The following is a 21,163-nucleotide window of genomic DNA, read 5'->3' as shown; positions in this document are numbered from 1 at the left end:
GGAAACACTGATACAGTACAATTATTTCCATCACTCCATGTTGCTACCATTTTTAGCTACTTTTCTTGATTGAAAAGTCAATCACGTTGCCAAAAATGATTTTTATGTCAGTTAAAGGTCAGTTGAAATTTTTTTATTAGGATGTTTTAAATTTACTTTTCACTTTCTTGAATTTTTTTCTTCTCAAATTTCCTTGGCCCAGTGCCCACAAGCAAATTTCATTCAAAAACAGGAATAACCTTTCATCATAAAATTTTGCCACCAGCTTAGCGTACTAAATGACCGCAAAAATAACTGAGTAACCAGAGGTAAAAATCTGTGCAGGTGGGCTTAGGAGTCCCCTTGGGTCCCTGGTTCCTCAGTTGCCAACTCTGGTTTCATGAAGAAAGACCATGCGCTGGAAATCTAGGGAGGAGAAAGTGCAGCACCTGGTGTGATCTGTTACAACTTCTTTAAAGACAGTCTGCCTGGCTCGCTTTTCCCTGTTTTCATGCAGTTTCCCCTCCCAGCATCAGCCTACCTGTTCCTAAGAAACTCATTCTTGTTCCCAAGACTCCTTTTAGTCAAATCTTTCCTATCATTCCAGGACTTTGTTGTACTTCCCTCCCCATGAATCTACCAGTGCCTAGGGTGTGCCAGGCACAAGGCAGGTGGCCAGTCAGCATCTGGATGTGGGACCAGTTTTTCCAGCTGCCCTCCTTTCTCTTTTTTTTTTTAATTATTATTTTGTATTATTTTTGAGACAGGGTCTCGCTTTGTTGCCCAGGCTGGAGTGCAGTGGTGCTCTCAATAGCTCACTGCAGCCTCGACCTCCAGTCTCAAGCAGTCCTCCTGCCTCGGCCTCCCAAAGTGCTGGGATTATAGGTATATGCCACCATGCCCAGCCCACTTTCTCTCTCTTAACTCCCTCTCCCTGCTGTTGTTGCCATACTCTTGCATACACAATCAGCTGTCTAGTTTTGGACTGTTTGTGGATAAGTTTGTGTGTATGGTGTGTGTTGTCTCTCTCACCAGATTTCAGGTTCCTGAGGCGAGCCTGCAGCTCATACTGCTCATCTGTCCTCTCCTGTGATGGGTGCTCAGGGCCTCTCACTGTTGGTTACTCCCTCCGTTCTGCCCAGTTCTGCACTCAACTAGTAGAAGCAGCCATGCTTTCCCCAGCAAGAAATTGTAGTGGTCGCCCTTAAGAGCAGTGTGAGGGCAGAAGATTAAGGGAGGGGAAGAGTCCCTGGAACTGGAAGAAGGTAAATACTCTGCCTTGAGAGGGCACTGAACCATTTTACCAAAATAGGAAATGGAAAAAGTGTCAAAGGTTGGGACTAGTTTTAAAAACACATACAGCCAGTAGACACATGGGGGCTGTTAAAATAATTTTTTTTTACCCGGTTCTGCCATCACACGCACTAGTGACATTCCAAGTATTTAGTGGCCATGTGGGGCTAGTGGCCACCACACTGGACACCACGGACGCAGAACTTTTCCATCGCCGCAGAGAGCTCTGTTGACCAGTACTGTGTCCAGAGTGCTCGTTATGAACAGTTTAGAAACCACGATTAATACATTCTCCTTATGAGGTTAAAAGCAGACATGGGAATAGAACATAACACAAATGAGGATGAGTATTTTGGGTGAGAAGAGAAAGCCGAGGACCCATTTCTAGAATTCTAAGATGTAAGATTTAAGTTCTTTATCTTAGTCTCATGCATTCTCCACATCATGCACTGTACCATACTGTGTACCATACTGTGTAGTCAGAACAGACAATGTGATTGAAAAGCTTTGGAAAAAGTGAACACAAAGGATTATTTAGCACACAGGCTTGTAGATACATATGTGTGTATTTATTCAAGCATTGGAGATGGTTGAATACCTTTGAACAAAGTGTACAGCTTCTCAAATCAGTGGTTGCACTAGTAAATAATTAGAAGGTGTTATTTTTAAAACTATAAGCAAAATTATGAAGGCCTTTAAAAAATGTATCATAATAATGAAAAAGAGGTTGTCTTCCAACAGTGCTGTCCCTCAAAGAAAAGATTGGTTATGTGGAAACAGCACATTTGGAGATTGTTCTAGTGAATAGCAGTGTATATTTGTGGTGCGCAAATTTCCAAGAATGACCCCTACTGACACCCCTGCCAATGACCTTGTACAATATCCTCCCCCTCTGAGCATGGGTGGAACCTGTTTGATCCATGATTGTATCATGTTATGTAGCAAAAGGAAGACTGTCTGGGGGTGGCTAATCAAATCTTGTGACTCCTTTAGAAGCAGAGAGTTTCCTCGGGCTGGTAGCAGAAGTCAGAGACAAAGCAGAAGGACCCCAGGCACCATTGCTGTTTGAAGGTAGGGGGCTGCGTGAGAAAGAATGCACGGGGCTTTAAGGAGCTGAGAGAGGCCTTGGCTAATAGCCCAGGGAGCTGGGAACTGCAGTCCTACAGCCACGGGAACTGAATTCAGCTCATTCATGGGCTTGGAAAGGCATTCATCTCCAGTCTCCAGGTAAGACCAAGCCTGGCCAACACTTTGAGTCCAGCCTTGTGAGACCCTAAGCCAAGAACTCAGTTAAGCCTGCTTGGACTTCTGACCTACAGAACTATGAGAGAATAAATCAGTGGTGTTTTAAGCTGCTAAATTTGTGGCAAATATGTTATGTCGGAATAGGAAATGAATACAGTATTTTAAAAGAGGTAAAGAGGAACTCTTCGTACTTGATTCCCTGTAGTATGCTGGATCTTTCTTGGTAAATGCATGAATAAAGTCTTCAGTAGCAAGTCATGTACCTGGACCTCGGTGGGGATGTTCTCTTGCCAGAGATCTCAGTTTGTCTTCGTTGGACGTTTGTTGGCAAAGTTGCAGCATCTTACTGAGTAGCGTTTTGTAAAGGAACTGCTAGAATGAGACTATAGGAATAGGACTGAAACAGTGTATAATGAATCTTTTTTATTTCTAGAAGAGGTGTTACTTTATGCTGATTTAGACTGCTCTGAGCCTGTCAGAAGTAAATTCAAGAATGATTAACAGTGGTATTTTAGATACAACATTAAGAGCAAAAACAACCTTGGCCTTGTAGAGATCAGATAATCTACTGTTTATCGAGGGACTTAATTTTTTTTAACCAAAACTTAGTTTCTCTTTTTACCATCTAGAACAGATCAAATCCTGTATGGGCCAGCCAAATGTTTGCAGTTTGAGAATGTTTTGCAAATACCTCTCTGCTTCTAAGCCATTAATTGCTAATGAAGTTTTATTTTGTCCATTAATTTTTGTGCTTTTTACTGTATTGCCATGGCCTTGATACAAGACAAGTAGAACTAAAAGAAAGAAAATGAGAGGTTAAGACTGTCAAAAGTTAAGAAATGTGAGTCATAATCATACCTTAATGTTTTAAGGGAACTTTATCCAATCCAATCCCTTTATAGAAAAGGAACTTTTCCAAGCTATGTTGCAATATTTATAGTGTGTAAAATTTTGACTTTGGTAGTTGTGCATTTTAAATTATTGATCTTATATGCTACGATAACTAGTATGCTTACTTTCTTTAGTGCATGTGATCATACAATGCTAAAAAGATATTTTTTAAAGACCCAACCAAACTGAGGATTTTGTTATACATATCTGTATCAACACCTATATATAAACTCCTCTCTTCTTACCTGAAACACTCCTTCACCAGTTTGGGCACTAACTAGATCCTTTTCAAAGGAACAGACGGGAGTGAGCAAGCTGGCACTCCAGAGTGCGTCTGAGCTGAGAATTTAGAAGACCTTATTCAAGAAAGTAAACTGAGCATTGACGGGAAGGCACTTTGCGCGAAGTATCATTCCCACTGTTAACGTTGCAGTAAAAATTGTGGAAAAAAAAATAGTGGTGCTAACATTGTTCTTAAATGAAGATTGTTTTTGCTGTGGGGAATATTTTAATACTCTTGGACTTTAGGGAGGCTATTTTATGTGTCACTTGCTCCTAGCTGTTTCATTGTGTTAGTAATTAGCAAACTGTCCTGGATCCAAGGGTTTGGTACTTTTGCTTGATTAGCAATTCCATTATTTATTTGAAATGCTCAGTGTGTGCTCAAATTTGGTGAAAATATCTTTTGAAGACATATTCTCTGAGCCTTAAAAATGGCTGCTATCGACAGTACTGTAAGATGCACTGCCAGTAGATTTGATACTTTTCATTTCAGTGTAGGCAGTAATGTTTTCTAAGAAAGATTTAGAAATCAGCATAGTATAACAACTGTGTTTCATTTATGGAATGAAAAAACCGAAGTGTCCCATTCAGAACACTTTGGAAAGGTTGTCTTTGCATTAGGGGATGTTTCTGGAAGCATCCCTTAGAGAAGCTGCCTGAGGAATCTCCTTGCCAGGTTGTACCAGATTTTTTTTTTTTTCCTTAAATGTATTGTATATATTTTCCTTAAAATGTCTTCATTGGCTGAATGATTCGTATCTGTAGTAATATTTTAGGTACTTGTTGGATTTTTAAAGGAAGATTATTTATTTTCAGATTTGCTGCTATAATTGAAAACCTAATAACTGGTCCTGTTGATTGTGCCTTTCATCACTGTTTTTCTGTGCCACGACCGTTCATGTGTATTTGAAATAAAGAAGTTTAAAAAGCCATGTTGAATTCAAGATTCCTTCTAATAAAAACAGGTGAAACTTAATGAGTAGTATTTTATTATTAATTTTGTTTAACACTGATACATACTAGTTACCCATTTTCAGTTAGAAAAGAGAGTGGATTCTTTATTTGGGTTTTGTAAAGTCTTTAAAGGGGGAAAAAAAGCCTTACTGTGAAGACAGTGATGACGAATATTATGCTGATGTTCACTTTATTATATGCACTATACAGTTCCTAAAATAAGAGTAGCTACCTGGGCCTCTTTGATCTAAAATATTTAGGGGCTAGTAAGTTTTTAATGTAGAAAATGCTACTAATGATGCTTAGGGCCTGAAGTGTACAGTGACCCCCGTTTGAGGGATACTACAGGTTAAAGAGGATTCTGAAGGTTAGAAGGGATCATGTGGCTTATCTAAATATTTAAAATACAGCTCATTAGAAATGGAGATTATGCATTTTTGTCAACAGGAGAGAGATGGGGCTGGATGATTATTCCCTTGTTCTCCAACTAGATACTCTTTCAAAAATACTTAATTCATGTTGTTTTACATGTTTTCCCCATGCCCTTAGCATTTTACATGTAGCTCTTAGGTTTGCAAATATTAGAGTGAACACACATGCTTTAGTTTAAAAAATATTTATTACAGAAATGTACATTTAATTAGTTTTAAGGAATGTACCTGACCACAGTGTTTATATTTCTTCAAATTTGCAAACTTTACACCTTTAAGATATCTACAAAGATAGTTTATTTACAAGTTTTACAAGAAATGATCACTTCACAATACTGTTGACACAGTTATGATTGAATATTCTCACTTTTTTTTATTTCACTCTGTACTTATAGAAAGAACACAGAGTATGGGTGAAGTTCCATCCCAGTGCCAGGGACAGCCCGTAGAGCAGAATCAGAGGTGCAAATGGATACAGAAGAATTACTGTATTTTTCAAAAATGGCAATGCTGGAAAAGAAAGGAATCCAAACTGATTTTTTTTAAAAAATTATGACTAATGAACATTTTGAAAGACAGCTTACTTCAACATGTGGGGTGGAAGGGAATCCATCTTTTGAATCAGTAAGATTATGCTATTTATACCCAGAACTAGACTACTCCTCCCAACCCCTCTGTGCTGTTTCCTTCTTGTCTAGGGCTGGGAAGAAACCTAGGAGAGGAATTATTTCAGCACAGAGACTGAGTGGGACATACACTGGACCAAGAGAGGTTAACAGGGAGAAATATCACAAATATTCATGAAAACAGTGGTGAATTTAAACTTGTGACTGCCTCAGAAGCCTCTAGGAGTCCAACTTCAAGTACAGAGATGGATGATACAGGAAAATATCTTTTAGCTATTTGAGATTTTCCAGTGTAAAGCATTATACCCTCACTTGAAGAAGGTGTGAGCTCAACTAGTAGCCCAGGCTTCAGAAAAGAACTGAAACTCAAAAAATCTGGCTCCAAATACTGATGTTTCTTGGTCACTGGTTAGTTGGCGGGCCTACCCCATGCATCCTGACCTGAGTATTTCTCATACAGGAAGGTCTTAAACAGAAACTGAGCTGTACTCCAACTATTCTAAGTGGTATAGGAGTTAGGAGCAGTGTGCAAATAACCACTTAGAGAAACCACAGTGCTGCAGTGTTCTCATCACAAAACACTTTCAAAATTCATTAGAAATGGCACAAACATCTCCCCTGGACTAGAGAAAGCACTCCCCAAACAAAGCATTACAATGAAGGCGTTAAGTGTTCCCTGGCCAACCAGCCGAAGGGGGAGAGAATGGGGGTGGGAACAACTCTGGAGCCAGGCACAGTCAAAGCCATCTGTATTTACAGTTAGGCCCTAACCATCCACAGTAACAGGAAAGGAAGGGCTAAGAAACATACAGTGCAGTCTCTAGATTTTATTTGGCTTTATTTAATGGAGATCATTTCTTAACATAAATGAAAAATAATGTTCCTCATTCATATTAAGAAAAATGAACTGACAACAGGATTTAAGAGTAAATCTGCAAACATGTCCTGAGGACAATAAATGCTGGGCCCGATCTTCTGTGATCGTCTACAGAACCATACGGTAATCGAGAAAACTAAAAAGGGGGCGAGAAGTATGACTCCAAAGGCTTTAGAGAACTTCAGTTCATAGACCTGTGTAACAAGATTCTGGGTCCCACCTTTCTTCGCTCTACCCTCCGGCTGGTAACCCACAACCTGAAAGCATGGGAGAAGAGGAGGAGCGAATGGTCTTGGATTCCTGCAAGTCATTTGGAGATAACCAGTATGGTTTAACATGGCTCCTTCAAAGTATAAAATCTGTTATATACCAGCTAGGCCATTTTCTAGCTGCATGACCATGGGTAAGCTGCTTAATCTCTGTGCCTCAGTTTCCTCATTTGAAAACCAGAAACAAGTAAACCTGTGTAATTATGAAGATTAAATGAGATAATGCACATAAAATATTTAGGACAGTGCCTGTAAGTGTTCCATAAAAGCAAGCTATTAGTATTACTGTTACAACTTTCCCCCTCTTCCTATGTTCTCACCCAAAAACATTTTAAAAAATTACTTACCACTGTATCCCAGGAAAGTGACATAGATATAATAGCCAACTGCAACCAACCATAAGGTGTTTCCAACTAAATATCCAATAAATGTGTCTGTCAGGATAACATCTGCCAGAAGAGATGCAGACCATGAGTCCCTTCACCAATGCATGCAGTGAAGACTTGGATAATATTCTAAGTAACTGCTACTTACGGTTGATGAAAAAAAGCTGGATAAAATGCAAAATGACCAGGAGTGGATAAAAAGCATTGAGATGCACATCAAAAGCATAGCCCCATTCCACATCATAGTCTCTGCTCTGTCGTTTCACTAAATACTTGTTAGAGATGAACCTAAGAGCAAAATTAAAATTTCTTTCATAATAAAATTGATTCTGTAAATGTTTACTTACTATGTGGCAGACATTCTAAATTCTAGAGCTATACCAGTAGACAAAACAGACAAAAATCCCTACCTTCCACCTAGGAAGGAAGACTGACCATGGATAAATATGTTAGATGGTACTATGGAAAGAGAGAGAGCAGTAGAGAAATGTGGAGAATACAAACCTGAGATGCAATTTTACATATGAGGGTTATAAAGTAACATTTGGGTAAAGACCCAAGGACAGTGATGGTGCCTGGCAGGTCTGAGGAATGGTAAAAAGACCAATGTGCTGAAAGAAAAGCAAGAAATGAAGTCAGAGAAGAAACAGGGTTGGGTCCAACATCAGGTCACACAGGATCCATGTTTGACTCCATGTTTCATGGAGCCTGTGGCCATTTTACAATCTTTGGCTTTTATTCCTGGTGAAATGAGAAGCCTTATTTGACTTAAATGCCTTGACAGAGCCTCCCTGGTGGCTGATCTGAGAACACACTCGAGAGACAACACTGGAAGCAGAGGCCAGTTAGAAGGCTACAGCAAGGAAGAGATGAGCAGAGGGACTGGTGGCAGTGGAGGTGCTAAGATGTGGCACACATGATACTTGGAAGGTAGACCCCCGACGTTATTGGATGTGCAGTATGAGAAAAAAAGACTCAAGGATGACTGAGAGATTTCTGCCTTGAACAAATGGAAGATGGAGATGGAGCCGCCTTCAATTGAGGTGGGGCTGGCTGTGAGAAGAGTGGTTCTGAGGTGGGAAGGAGTGTGCGGAAGTTTGAATTTGGACCTGTTATGTTGAAGATGCCAACTAGTATGGAGTAAGAAGTTGTATGCCATGTCTAGAGTTTAGAGGACAAGTCCAAACTGGAGATATAAACTCATCAGTGTGTAGATGATATTAATATTTAAAGCCACGGGCCTGAATCATGTCACCAAAAAAATGTGGATAATGAACAGGCCCAAGGCCCAAGACCCCTATTAAGAGGAGGATGAAATAGTAAGAAGCAGTTAGGAAGAGTGACACATCCAGCCGTAAGAACAATTATTCAAGCGTATGTCACTGTTCTGCAACATGGCCTACTAGTTTTTCAGTTCAATGATGAATAAAAAGTAAAATATCCAAGTAATAGAAAAGTAGATCTTCAAACAACAAAAGTTGTATTATAAACATATATTGGAAATTCAATGTACTTTTTAATGTATCACTTCATTTCATCTCAAGGATACAATTAAGAATATACTATTCTGACACTGGGGATAAAAATGAAAAATAAACAGATGAAAAACATGGTACAATACTAATGGTAACAGTTCTTGCATTTAGTTATCTGAAAATGCCAAAACAATACTGAACAAACTAGAGCTTACCAAGACAGTTTCCTTTTTAGCCAAGAATGTGTGCCATTCAAATTGTATGGACTCAACATGTAGCTCACTCCCCAAGAGCACCCTCTATGAAAGCAGAAGTTCTCTGCTGCCCCTATTCCCCTGCTTATCCCAAATGGGCACTTTCCAAGCTTCTGGCCTCAGTGAGAGTCTTTCCTCTAGAAGACAGATGTGCCTTCTGAGAGCACTCCAAGGCACTGTGGTTTTCACCTCCCAGCTCCATATTAACGCCAGTCAGAGGCTCATCATGGCCCAGACTCTTGCCTCTAGGTCTAGAGTCATCAACCTCAGTGTCTACTGACCTTTTCCACTCTTCAACAAGTTCCCTGAACTCAACAGGCCATCAAGGGCTGCTTCATCTGCACCTGCTGCTTCCTCAGTCCTCCAAGGCCAAACCTTGCAGGCCATCCCAAAGGAGCCTCCCACCTACTCCCCCTTCCTGATCCTCCTCATACCTTGTTATCTCAGGAAGCTCTCGAATCCATCTCTCCTCTCTATTCCCATCACCACCATACTATCTGGGCCGCCTCTACTCCTACGCAGACCTCTGCAAGTGTATCCAGCCTTGCCCACTCACTACTCCAACTTTTGCCTCCTCCACTGCCATGGAAAAGATTTTTCCTAAAGTGTGAGTTTGACATTATTTCCTTACTTCAAAGCCTCAAACCTCCCCACCTCCTTCTGCCCCCAACCCAAACATGCAGTCTATGAGATAAAGTCCAATTTTTTTCCTGAATGGCATTAAGGCCAATTTCTGTAGTCACATCTCTTCCCCAGTCACTCGGTGTCACCCTATGCTCCCAGACCTAGCATGCTGTTCCACACCTCTATGCCTCTGCACTTGCAATTCCTGGTGCCAGGAGTCAACTATTCCCCATCTCCACAAACCACCTCCTTATGCTGGCTTCAGTAATACATCTGTGATGGTCATCATTACATGCAGTCATTTCTCCTTCTAGTTCCTCACACAACATAGGTTCTCAAAACTACACTGAATCCCTTTCTATTTAATTCGAACTATGATACAGACTCACATGAAAAGTGCTAATCTCCAGGTTGATTTGGTTTCTGTGGCTGATATGGTTTGGCTGTGTCCCCAACCCAAAATCTCATCTTGAACAGTGATCTCTGAAATTCCCGTATGTCAAGGGTGGGGCCAGATGGACATAACTTCCCCCATGCTGTTCTTGTGATAGTCAGTGAGTCTCACAAGATCCGATGGTTTTATAAGCATTTGGCATTTCCCCCATTTGTACTCACTCCATCCTGCCACCTTGTGAGGAAGGTGGCTGCTTCTCCTTTGCCTTCCGCCATGATTGTAAGTTTCCTGAGGCCTCCCTAGCAATGCAGAACTGTGAGTCAATTAAACCTCTTTCCTTTATAAATTACCCAGTCTCAGATATTTCTTTATAGCAGCGCTGAGAACAGACTAAGACAGTGGCCTCCAGAATTACTGTATTCATGGCAGAATGCTTATTATGAAACTATTCCTTTGAAAGTCTTATTTATTGAAATTTCAAAATACACCATTTGTTTTTCATGAATCTCTTGGTAATGAATATGTGACTTACATTAGTATTAATTCTAGGCCAGATTTTAGAATTTATGTTAACAGTGCACAGCATTTATTGGCTAACTAGCATATACAAAAGTTCTGCTGTACTAGTCAGAAGTTACAAAGAAAAATACAGGCACATATCATTTTATCACACTGCACTGTACCGCACCTCAGAGATACAGCAGTTTTTTCATTTTTACATATTGAAGGTTTGTGGCAACTATGTCCAGCAAGTATTCCTGTGCCATTTTTCCAGCAACATATGCTCACTTCACGTCTCTGTGTCAGCATTTTCTAGCAATAAAGCATTTTAAAGTCTGTACATTGCTTTATAGAGCCATAGTGCTACTGTACACTTAAGACTACAGTACAGTGTAAATATGATTTTAATATGCACTGGGAACCAACACATCTCTGTGACTCAGTTTACTGCGATATTTGCTTTACTGAAGTAGTCTGGCATGGAACTAGCATATCTGAGCTACGCCTGTAAAAGGGTGGTATTGGCCAGGCGTGGTGGCTCACACCTGTAATGCCAGCATTTTGGGAGGCCGAGGTGGGAGGATCACCTGAGGTCAGGAGTTCGAGACCAGCCTGGCCAACATGGCAAAACCCCGTCTCTACTAAAAGTACAAAAATTAGCCGGGTGTGGTGGTAGTGTGCCTGTAATCCCAGCTACTCAGGGACGCTGCAGCAGGAGATTTGCTTGAACCCGGGAGGTGGAGGTTGCAGCGAGCTGAGATTGCACCATTGCACTCCAGCCTGGGTGACAGAGTGAGACTTCATCTCAAAAAAAAAAAGGCTGGTATCATCAGAAGTTATAGTTGCAGAGTTTTGCTTAAAATATTAGTAACTACCAAATATTGAACACTTAACTATGTGTCAGGTACTTTTCATAACATAATTCTCTCAAAAATTGGACAAAATAGTTAACTCAATTTTACAAAATAAAGAGACTGGGACTAAGAGTTTCACAGATGGCGAGCGACACAGAAGACAGGTGATTTCTGCATTTTCAACTGAGACTCCACCTCTGGGGACAGGGCACAGCTAAACAACAACAACAACAACAAAAAGCAGCTGAAACCTCTGCAGACGCGAACAACTCTGTCTGACAGCTTTGAAGAGAGCAGTGGATCTCCCAACACGGAGGCTGAGATCTGAGAACGGACAGACTGCCTGCTCAAGTGGGTCCCTGACCCCTGAGTAGCCTAACTGGGAGACATCCCCACTAGGGCAGACCAACACCCCACACCTCACAGGGAGGAGTACACCCCTGAGAGAAAGCTTCCAAAGCAAAAATCAGACAGGTACACTCGCTGTTCAGCAATATTCTATCTTCTGCAGCCTCTGCTGCTGATACCCAGGCAACCAGGGTCTGGAGTGGACCTCAAGCAATCTCCAACAGACCTACAGCTGAGGTTCCTGACTGTTAGAAGGAAAACTAACAAACAGGAAGGACACCCACACCAAAACCCCATCAGTACGTCACCATCATCAAAGACCACAGGCAGATAAAACCACAAAGATGGGGAAAAAGCAGGGCAGAAAAGTTGGAAATTCAAAAAATAAGAGCGCATCGCCCCCTGCAAAGGAACGCAGCTCATCGCCAGCAACGGATCAAAGCTGGACAGAGAATGACTTTGACGAGATGAGAGAAGAAGGCTCCAGTCCATCAAACTTCTCAGAGCTAAAGGAGGAATTACATACCCAGCGCAAAGAAACTAAAAATCTTGAAACAAGAGTAGAAGAATTGATAACTAGAATAATTAATGCGGAGAAGGCCATAAACGAATTGACAGAGATGAAAACCATGACACGAGAAATACATGACAAATGCACAAGCTTCAGTAACCGACTCGATCAACTGGAAGAAAGAGTATCAGCGATTGAGGATCAAATGAATGAAATGAAGCGAGAAGAGAAATCTAAAGAAAAAAGAAGAAAAAGAAATGAACAAAGCCTGCAAGAAGTATGGGATTATGTAAAAAGACCAAATCTACGTCTGATGGGGTGCCTGAAAGTGAGGGGGAAAATGGAACCAAGTTGGAAAACACTTCAGGATATCATCCAGGAGAACTTCCCCAACCTAGTAGGGCAGGCCAACATTCAAATTCAGGAAATACAGAGAATGCCACAAAGATACTCCTCGAGAAGAGCAACTCCAAGACACATAATTGCCAGATTCACCAAAGTTGAAATGAAGGAAAAACTGTTAAGGGCAGCCAGGGAGAAAGGTCGGGTTACCCACAAAGGGAAGCCTATCAGACTAACAGCAGATCTCTCGGCAGAAACTCTACACCCAGAAGAGAGTGGGGGCCAATATTCAACATTCTTAAAAAAAAGAATTTTCAACCCAGAATTTCATATCCAGCCAAACTAAGTTTCATAAGTGAAGGAGAAATAAAATCCTTTACAGATGAGCAAATGCTTAGAGATGTTGTCACCACCAGGCCTGCCTTACAAGAGACCCTGAAGGAAGCACTAAACATGGAAAGGAACAACCGGTACCAGCCATTGCAAAAACATGCCAAAATGTAAAGACCATTGAGGCTAGGAAGAAACTGCATCAACTAATGAGCAAAATAACCAGTTAATATCATAATAGCAGGATGAAGTTCACACATAACAATATTAACCTTAAATGTAGATGGACTAAATCCTCCAATTAAAAGACACAAACTGGCAAACTAGATAAAGAGTCAAGACCCATCAGTTTGCTGTATTCAGGAGACCCATCTCACATGCAGAGACATACACAGTCTCAAAATAAAGGGATGGAGGAAGATCTACCAATCAAATGGAGAACAAAAAAAAGCAGGGGTTGCAATACTAGTCTCTGATAAAACAGACTTTAAACCATCAAAGATCAAAAGAGACAAAGAAGGCCATTACATAATGGTAAAGGGATCAATTCAACAGGAAGAGCTAACTATCCTCAATATATATGCACCCAATACAGGAGCTCCCAGATTCATAAAGCAAGGCCTTAGAGACTTACAAAGAGACTTAGACTCCCATACAATAATAACAGGAGACTTCAACACCCCACTGTCAACATTAGACAGATCAACAAGACAGGAAGTTAACAAGGATATCCAGGAATTGAACTCATCTCTGCAGCAAGCAGACCTAATAGACATCAACAGAACTCTCCACCCCAAATCAACAAAATATACATTCTACTCAGCACCGCGTCACACTTATTCCAAAATTGACCACATAATTGGAAGTAAAGCACTCCTCAGCAAATGTACAAGAACAGAAATTATAACAAACTGTCTCTCAGACCAAAGTGCTATCAAACTAGAACTCAGGACTAAGAAACTCAATCAAAACCGCTCAACTACATGGAAACTGAACAACCTGCTCCTGAATGACTACTGGGTACATAACAAAATGAAGGCAGAAACCTTCTCATTGTTTCTTTGAAACCAATGAGAACAAAGATACAACATACCAGAATCTCTGGGACACATTTAAAGCAGTGTGTAGAGGGAAATTTATAGCACTAAATGCCCACAAGAGAAAGCTGGAAAGATCTAAAATTGACACTCCAACATCACAATTAAAAGAACTAGAGAAGCAAGAGCAAACACATTCAAAAGCTAGCAGAAGGCAAGAAATAACTAAGCTCAGAGCACAACTGAAGGAGATAGAGACACAAAAAACCCTCCAAAAAATCAATGAATCCCGGAGTTGGTTTTTTGAAAAGATCAACAAAATTGATAGACCGCTAGCAAGACTAATAAAGAAGAAAAGAGAGAAGAATCAAATAGACGCAATAAAAAATGATAAAGGGGATATCACCACCGACCCCACAGAAATACAAACTACCATCAGAGAATACTATAAACACCTCTACGCAAATAAACTAGAAAATCTAGAAGAAATAGATAATTTCCTGGACACTTACACTCTCCCAAGACTAAACCAGGAAGAAGCGGAATTCCTGAATAGACCAATAGCAGGCTCTGAAATTGAGGTAATAATTAATAGCCTACCAATGAAAAAAAGTCCAGGACCAGATGGATTCACAGCTGATTTCTACCAGAGGTACAAGGAGGAGCTGATACCATTCCTTCTGAAACTATTCCAATCAACAGAAAAAGAGGGAATCTTCCCTAACTCATTTTATGAGGCCAACATCATCCTGATACCAAAGCCTGGCAGAGACACAACAAAAAAAGAGAATTTTAGACCAATATCCCTGATGAACATCGATGCAAAAATCCTCAATAAAATACTGGCAAACCGGATCCAGCAGCACATCAAAAACCTTATCCACCATGATCAAGTGGGCTTCATCCCTGGGATGCAAGGCTGGTTCAACATACGCAAATCAATAAACGTAATCCAGCATATAAACAGAACCAAAGACAAAAACCACATGATTATCTCAAGAGATGCAGAAAAGGCCTTTGACAAAATTCAACAGCCCTTCATGCTAAAATCTCTCAATAAATTCGGTATTGATGGAACGTATCTCAAAATAATAAGAGCTATTTATAACAAACCCACAGCCAATATCATACTGAATGGGCAAAAACTGGAAAAATTCCCTTTGAAAACTGGCACAAGACAGGGATGCCCTCTCTCACCACTCCTATTCAACATAGTGTTGGAAGTTCTGGCTAGGGCAATCAGGCAAGAGAAAGAAATAAAGGGTATTCAGTTAGGAAAATAAGAAGTCACATTGTCCCCGTTTGCAGATGACATGATTGTATATTTAGAAAACCCCATTGTCTCAGCCCAAAATCTCCTTAAGCTGATAAGAAACTTCAGCAAAGTCTCAGGATACAAAATAAATGTGCAAAAATCACAAGCATTCTCATACACCAGTAACAGACAAACAGAGAGCCAAATCATGAATGAACTTCCATTCACAATTGCTTCAAAGAGAATCAAATACCTAGGAATACAACTTACAAGGGATGTAAAGGACCTCTTCAAGGAGAACTACAAACCACTGCTCAGTGAAATAAAAGAGGACACAAACAAATGGAAGAACATACCATGCTCATGGATAGGAAGAATCAGTATCGTGAAAATGGCCATACTGCCCAAAGTAATTTATAGATTCAATGCCATCCCCATCAAGCTACCAATGAATTTCTTCACAGAATTGGAAAAAACTGCTTTAAAGTTCATATGGAACCAAAAAAGAGCCCGCATCGCCAAGACAATCCTAAGTCAAAAGAACAAAGCTGGAGGCATCACGTTACCTGACTTCAAACTATACTACAAGGCTACAGTAACCAAAACAGCATGGTACTGGTACCAAAACAGAGATATAGACCAAGGGAACAGAACAGAGTCCTCAGAAATAATACCACACATCTACAGCCATCTGATCTTTGACAAACCTGAGAAAAACAAGAAATGGGGAAAGGATTCCCTATTTAATAAATGGTGCTGGGAAAATTGGCTAGCCATAAGTAGAAAGCTGAAACTGGATCCTTTACTTACTCCTTATATGAAAATTTATTCAAGATGGATTAGAGACTTAAATGTTAGACCTAATACCATAAAAACCCTAGAAGAAAACCTAAGTAATACCATTCAGGACATAGGCATGGGCAAGGACTTCATATCTAAAACACCAAAAGCAACGGCAACAAAAGCCAAAATTGACAAATGGGATCTAATTAAACTAAAGAGCTTCTGCACAGCAAAAGAAACTACCATCAGAGTGAACAGGCAACCTACAGAATGGGAGAAAACTTTTGCAATCTACTCATCTGACAAAGGGCTAATATCCAGAACCTACAAAGAACTCAAACAAATTTACAACAAAAAAACAAACAACCCCATCAAAAAGTGGGCAAAGGATATGAACAGACAGTTCTCAAAAGAAGACATTCATACAGCCAACAGACACACGAAAAAATGCTCATCATCACTGGCCATCAGAGAAATGCAAATCAAAACCACAATGAGATAGCATCTCACACCAGTTAGAATGGCAATCATTAAAAAGTCAGGAAACAACAGGTGCTGGAGAGGATGTGGAGAAATAGGAACACTTTTACACTGTTGGTGGGATTGTAAACTAGTTCAGCCATTATGGAAAACGGTATGGCAATCCCTCAAGGATCTAGAACTAGAAGTACCATATGACCCAGCCATCCCATTACTGGGTATATACCCAAAGGATTATAAATCATGCTGCTATAAAGACACATGCACACGTATGTTTATTGTGGCACTATTCACAATAGCAAAGACTTGGAATCAACCCAAATGTCCATCAGTGACAGACTGGATTAAGAAAATGTGGCACATATACACCATGGAATACTATGCAGCCATAAAAAACGATGAGTTTGTGTCCTTTGTAGGGACATGGATGCAGCTGGAAACCATCATTCTCAGCAAACTATCGCAAGAACAGAAAACCAAACACCGCATGTTCTCACTCATAGGTGGGAACTGAACAATGAGATCACTTGGACTCGGGAAGGGGAACATCATACACCAGGGCCTATCATGGGAGGGGGGAGGGGGGAGGGATTGCATTGGGAGTTATACCTGATGTAAATGACGAGTTGATGGGTGCTGACGAGTTGATGGGTGCAGCACGCCAACATGGCACAAGTATAAATATGTAACAAACCTGCACGTTACGCACATGTACCCTAGAACTTAAAGTATAATAATAAAGAAAAAAAAAGGGGGGTTTCACAGATAACTAAGTTGGCATTTGGACCCAGGTCTCTCTGTAACTGAAATGTTCACTACAATGACCACCACGCCCACTCAACCACTGGTCCTCCACTGAGATCACTGGCCACATCCCCTGCCCTTCATCCAGCATGCCAACCACACAGAAGGATTTAAACACCAGATTTGTCCTCAGTACACTGCTGTTGTTAAATCAACCAAAGTCAGACTGAGAACCCTTTTGACAAAGCCTGTGTGTGTGTGTGTGTGTGTGTGTGTGTGTGTGTGTGTGTGTGACAGAGAGACAGAGGGGGGTGAGGGTTAGAGAGTTTTATTCTCAGTAGGAAGGCATGAGAAGTTGTAAAAAAAATCCTTCTTTTTCAAGTATACTTCATTTAATGCAAAGATTCAAAGTAAGATTCCACAAAATAACCCTTTAGATGGAAATGGATTTAAACGCAATGAATATCAAGAAGTGGTCCCTCCTGACAAATGCAGAAAACCATGCTATCATCCAGACAACTTAAGCAGAACTGGCTCAATCTGTAACATTTTTGCAAAACCAGGGATTTTGTTAGTATGTGAAAAATAAATCTCGGGACCCCAAAATCACTAAGCCAAAGGGAAAAGTCAAGCTGGGAACCGTGTCAGGCAAACTTGCCTCCTATTTTATTCCTAAGATAGCTTATCTTTACAGGTGTGGGACAGAAAGTCCTCCTTCTGCTCACCCGAGACAAGTGTTTATCTGATTGCTTCCTCTGCCCCATTGTTCATCTAAAAATGCAGACTCACTGAGCCAGACTAAGGCATAAATGACTATTCCTGTACTTGCCTCTCACAAGTAAGTTGTGTGTTCAGTGAAAGGCTGATCAAAGACTCAAAAGGATGCAACCATTTGTCTCTGATCGAACTATAACCTGCTTTCCCCACTTTCATTTTTTTTTCTTTTTTTTTTTTGAGACGGAGTCTGGCTCTGTCGTCCAGGCTGGAGTGCAGTGGCCGGATCTCAGCTCACTGCAAGCTCCGCCTCCCGGGTTTACGCCATTCTCCTGCCTCAGCCTCCCGAGTAGCTGGGACTACAGGCGCCTGCCACCTCACCCGGCTAGTTTTTTGTATTTTTTAGTAGAGACGGGGTTTCACTGTGTTAGCCAGGATGGTTTCGATCTCCCGACCTCATGATTCGCCCGTCTCGGCCTCCCAAAGTGCTGGGATTACAGGCTTGAGCCACCGTGCCCGGCTAACAATGTACTTCTTACACATGGTGACTGATATCTCAAGTCTCCCTAAAATGTGTAAGAGCAAGCTGTGCCCCGACCACCTTGGGCACATGTCCTCAGGACCTCCTGAGGCTGTGTCACCGGCGTGTCCTTAAACTTGGCAAACTAAACTTTCTAAATTGAGACCTATCTCAGATATTTTGGGTTCAAAACATAATTATTTCAATTATTTGCTATATTTGACAATATAAACCAGTCTTTATTTTCTGATCTAGGTGGCAACACAGGAGGGCAAATTGTAATAATCTTGGCAGTCAAAATCGATCATTCAGTGACTCTACCTTGGTTTCAATTTCCATCTGCTGCCACTGTAGCTCTGAAGCAAACAAATGGAGATGCTACAACAGTATCTGAAAAACCAAAGTTATGGTACTTACCACATTAAAGTTGCTATCAGAAGACCAACGCCTACACAATCTATGAATACAACCCAAAGGAGAAGCTTTATTGTCTCAAAGAATCCCATGTCCAGCACAAAGCCAAATCCTATAGTGGACACTGAAAGAAAGATTCACAAGATTCATTTAGGGACTCGGCTAGGTTCTGGAAATACAGAACACATCCCTTGCCCTCCAGATGCCCAGGCTAGTGGGAGAGACAGGTCTGTACACAAAACTCCCAAGATGTGTGAACACCACCTTGGAACAAAGCGTGGCCACTGAGAGAGCTGGAAGTTTCCTGAGGTGGGCCCCTGCCAGGCTGATTCACCACGGTGGCCTCAGTATTTAGAACGCCAGTCTAGAGAAGGCACTAACATACCTTAAGTCCAGTTAAGGTGCAAAACACCCTGTAAACTTCAATATCTTACCCACCTCAACACCCTACAGGTAAATGAGACCCTTGCATTATGGAATTGGAGAACTTCAGTTTCTCAGGTTCACATCAATACTTTTACAATTCTCACTCTGGATTTGCCTGACTGAAATGCAATTTCCAGTTTCATATTCCTTTTCACAGTCAGCTGCATACTGGTTCACAGTAGTTGAAAAGATATGGAGTGAATTTTGTCCCCTGCTTTGCAATGTCCTAGGGTAACAGTTTACTCTGGTATCTGCTTGGGACCTGTAGAACCAAGACTACGATTTTCTTTCCTGTGAGATTTTTGAGGCTTCAGTAAAAAGGAGAAATAGTTTCCAATATTTCCAGATTCTGACCCACAACACATTTATAACAAATAAAAAGTCTAATCAGAAACGCTAAGCGTTCAATTCTGTCTCAGACAAACACCACTTACCACAGAGCCAGATACTTAACAGGACCAAGAAAGCAGGGTCATCTCTGGCCCACTGGTCCTTCGTCTGTTTTCGATAATGAAAATTTCTGTAAACTCTCTGTGGGGATGTGAACAGGTAGAGCATCTGCCAGGCAGCAAATTCAAAGTCCATCTGCCGAAAGCGGAAAAGCCTTCTCAGATATTTGTAGCGTTTCGCTCCGGCTGTGTGTCTTGCTGCATCCCTGGAATTCAAGACTCCGTTCCCCTGCACTGAGGAATTCACTGAAGTACTCGGTAACATCTTCCTAGATGGAAGAAAAACATTTCTTTTACACGTATGCTGAAGAAACTTTTGGCTACAGGCACCCCTCTTCTGAGTTACTTGGCAGGGAGGTCACTTTCCATGTTCTTCCCAACCCTAGAGAAAGGCCAGGAGTCAAAAGCAAATGCAGTTGGTTCTGAGGCGGGGCTTGGGGCTTGGGAACCGCAGCCTGCAACCTCAGGCAAGGGCAACAGCTCACCCTTCTCAATCACTTAATAACACATATCCAGGGGCAGCTACCATTACAGAGACGGGGATGATGTGACAGCCCCATGACTCCAAGAAGAGTGATAGAGCCAAGATTCCAAATCTGACTCGAAATTCCGTGCTCTTAACCACCAAGCTTTTAAGAAAATGCCTAAGAAAGCAATGTTTCAGCCGGTTAGAACAGTGTTACCGAAAAGGTAAAACAAATGGCCTATTCACATAGATCCATCAGCGCACTGCCAGCAAGCTCCTCGGTCACTAGAATGAGATTAAAAACCAAGCAAAACTCCGATCCCTAGTGTTTTACATCCGGAATAGGTTAGCAGAGGGAGCGGTAGCGTCGGAGTCCAGTCCAACCGGTCCGAGCTCCGGGGAGCGCCGGCCACTGCCCGGCTGCCCGTCTCCCCTCCACTTCGCAGGCCCCCGGGACGCCGGCAGCGCCTGACCGGGCCCAGCTGCTCCCTCCCTGCCCGGGGCCGCGGATACGGCCGCCAGGTTTAGCAAATAAAAACAGAATGCCCAGCTCCGTGTGGAGTTCAGACAGGCCACGAATAAGGTTTTAGAACGCCTACATCCCACGCAACATTTCGGCCATGCTAATACTAAATGCTCTTTATCTATGATGCAAAGGTAACTGGGCGTCCTTTCATTTTATCCGCAACTCTATCGCCGGCCGAGGGGCCGGACGCCGACATGGTCACTGTCAGGCCGCAGTGATATCAGGTCGCAAGCTGTCGGGATTAAATGGCCCCCGGCGCGAACCCGGGCTGCGGGAGGACAGAGCGGTCCTCAGGCCTCACCTGGAATCCTGCTACAGCCTCGACTCGCGTCCGAACCAGCTCACCACCTCCTCCCAGCAGCCGAGCCCAGCCGCCACAGGGCGGGCTTCCCTTCCCGCAACGTAGCCGGCGCTTCCGGCGCGCCCCGTCACGCGCACCCACTTCCGTCGCGCACGCGCCACCTCTCGGCCCCGTAGTTCTCG

General features: G+C 41.9%; 2 protein-coding genes across 2 annotated transcripts in view; one reads left to right on the top strand and one right to left on the bottom strand.

Annotated features, from left to right (window-relative positions):
- The window catches only part of LOC126934347 (cytochrome c oxidase assembly factor 5), a 521,053-nt gene that overhangs the window by 492,834 nt on the left and 7,056 nt on the right, over positions 1 to 21,163 (top strand). The window lies entirely within an intron of this gene.
- UNC50 (unc-50 inner nuclear membrane RNA binding protein) lies at positions 5,592 to 21,161 on the bottom strand. Its single transcript, XM_050755159.1, has 6 exons — positions 20,982 to 21,161; positions 19,674 to 19,957; positions 18,817 to 18,937; positions 7,382 to 7,521; positions 7,195 to 7,296; positions 5,592 to 6,835 (listed from the first exon to the last, which is right to left on the bottom strand). Exons 2-6 carry the CDS (start codon positions 19,951 to 19,953, stop codon positions 6,810 to 6,812), a joined length of 669 nt encoding a protein of 222 aa, XP_050611116.1. The 5' UTR covers positions 19,954 to 19,957; positions 20,982 to 21,161; the 3' UTR covers positions 5,592 to 6,809.

Source organism: Macaca thibetana, chromosome 13, assembly GCF_024542745.1.
Source record: "Macaca thibetana thibetana isolate TM-01 chromosome 13, ASM2454274v1, whole genome shotgun sequence".
NCBI lineage: Eukaryota > Metazoa > Chordata > Mammalia > Primates > Cercopithecidae > Macaca > Macaca thibetana.
The sequence above is the reverse complement of the archived record's forward strand: the minus strand, read 5'-3'. Positions and strand labels throughout refer to the sequence as shown.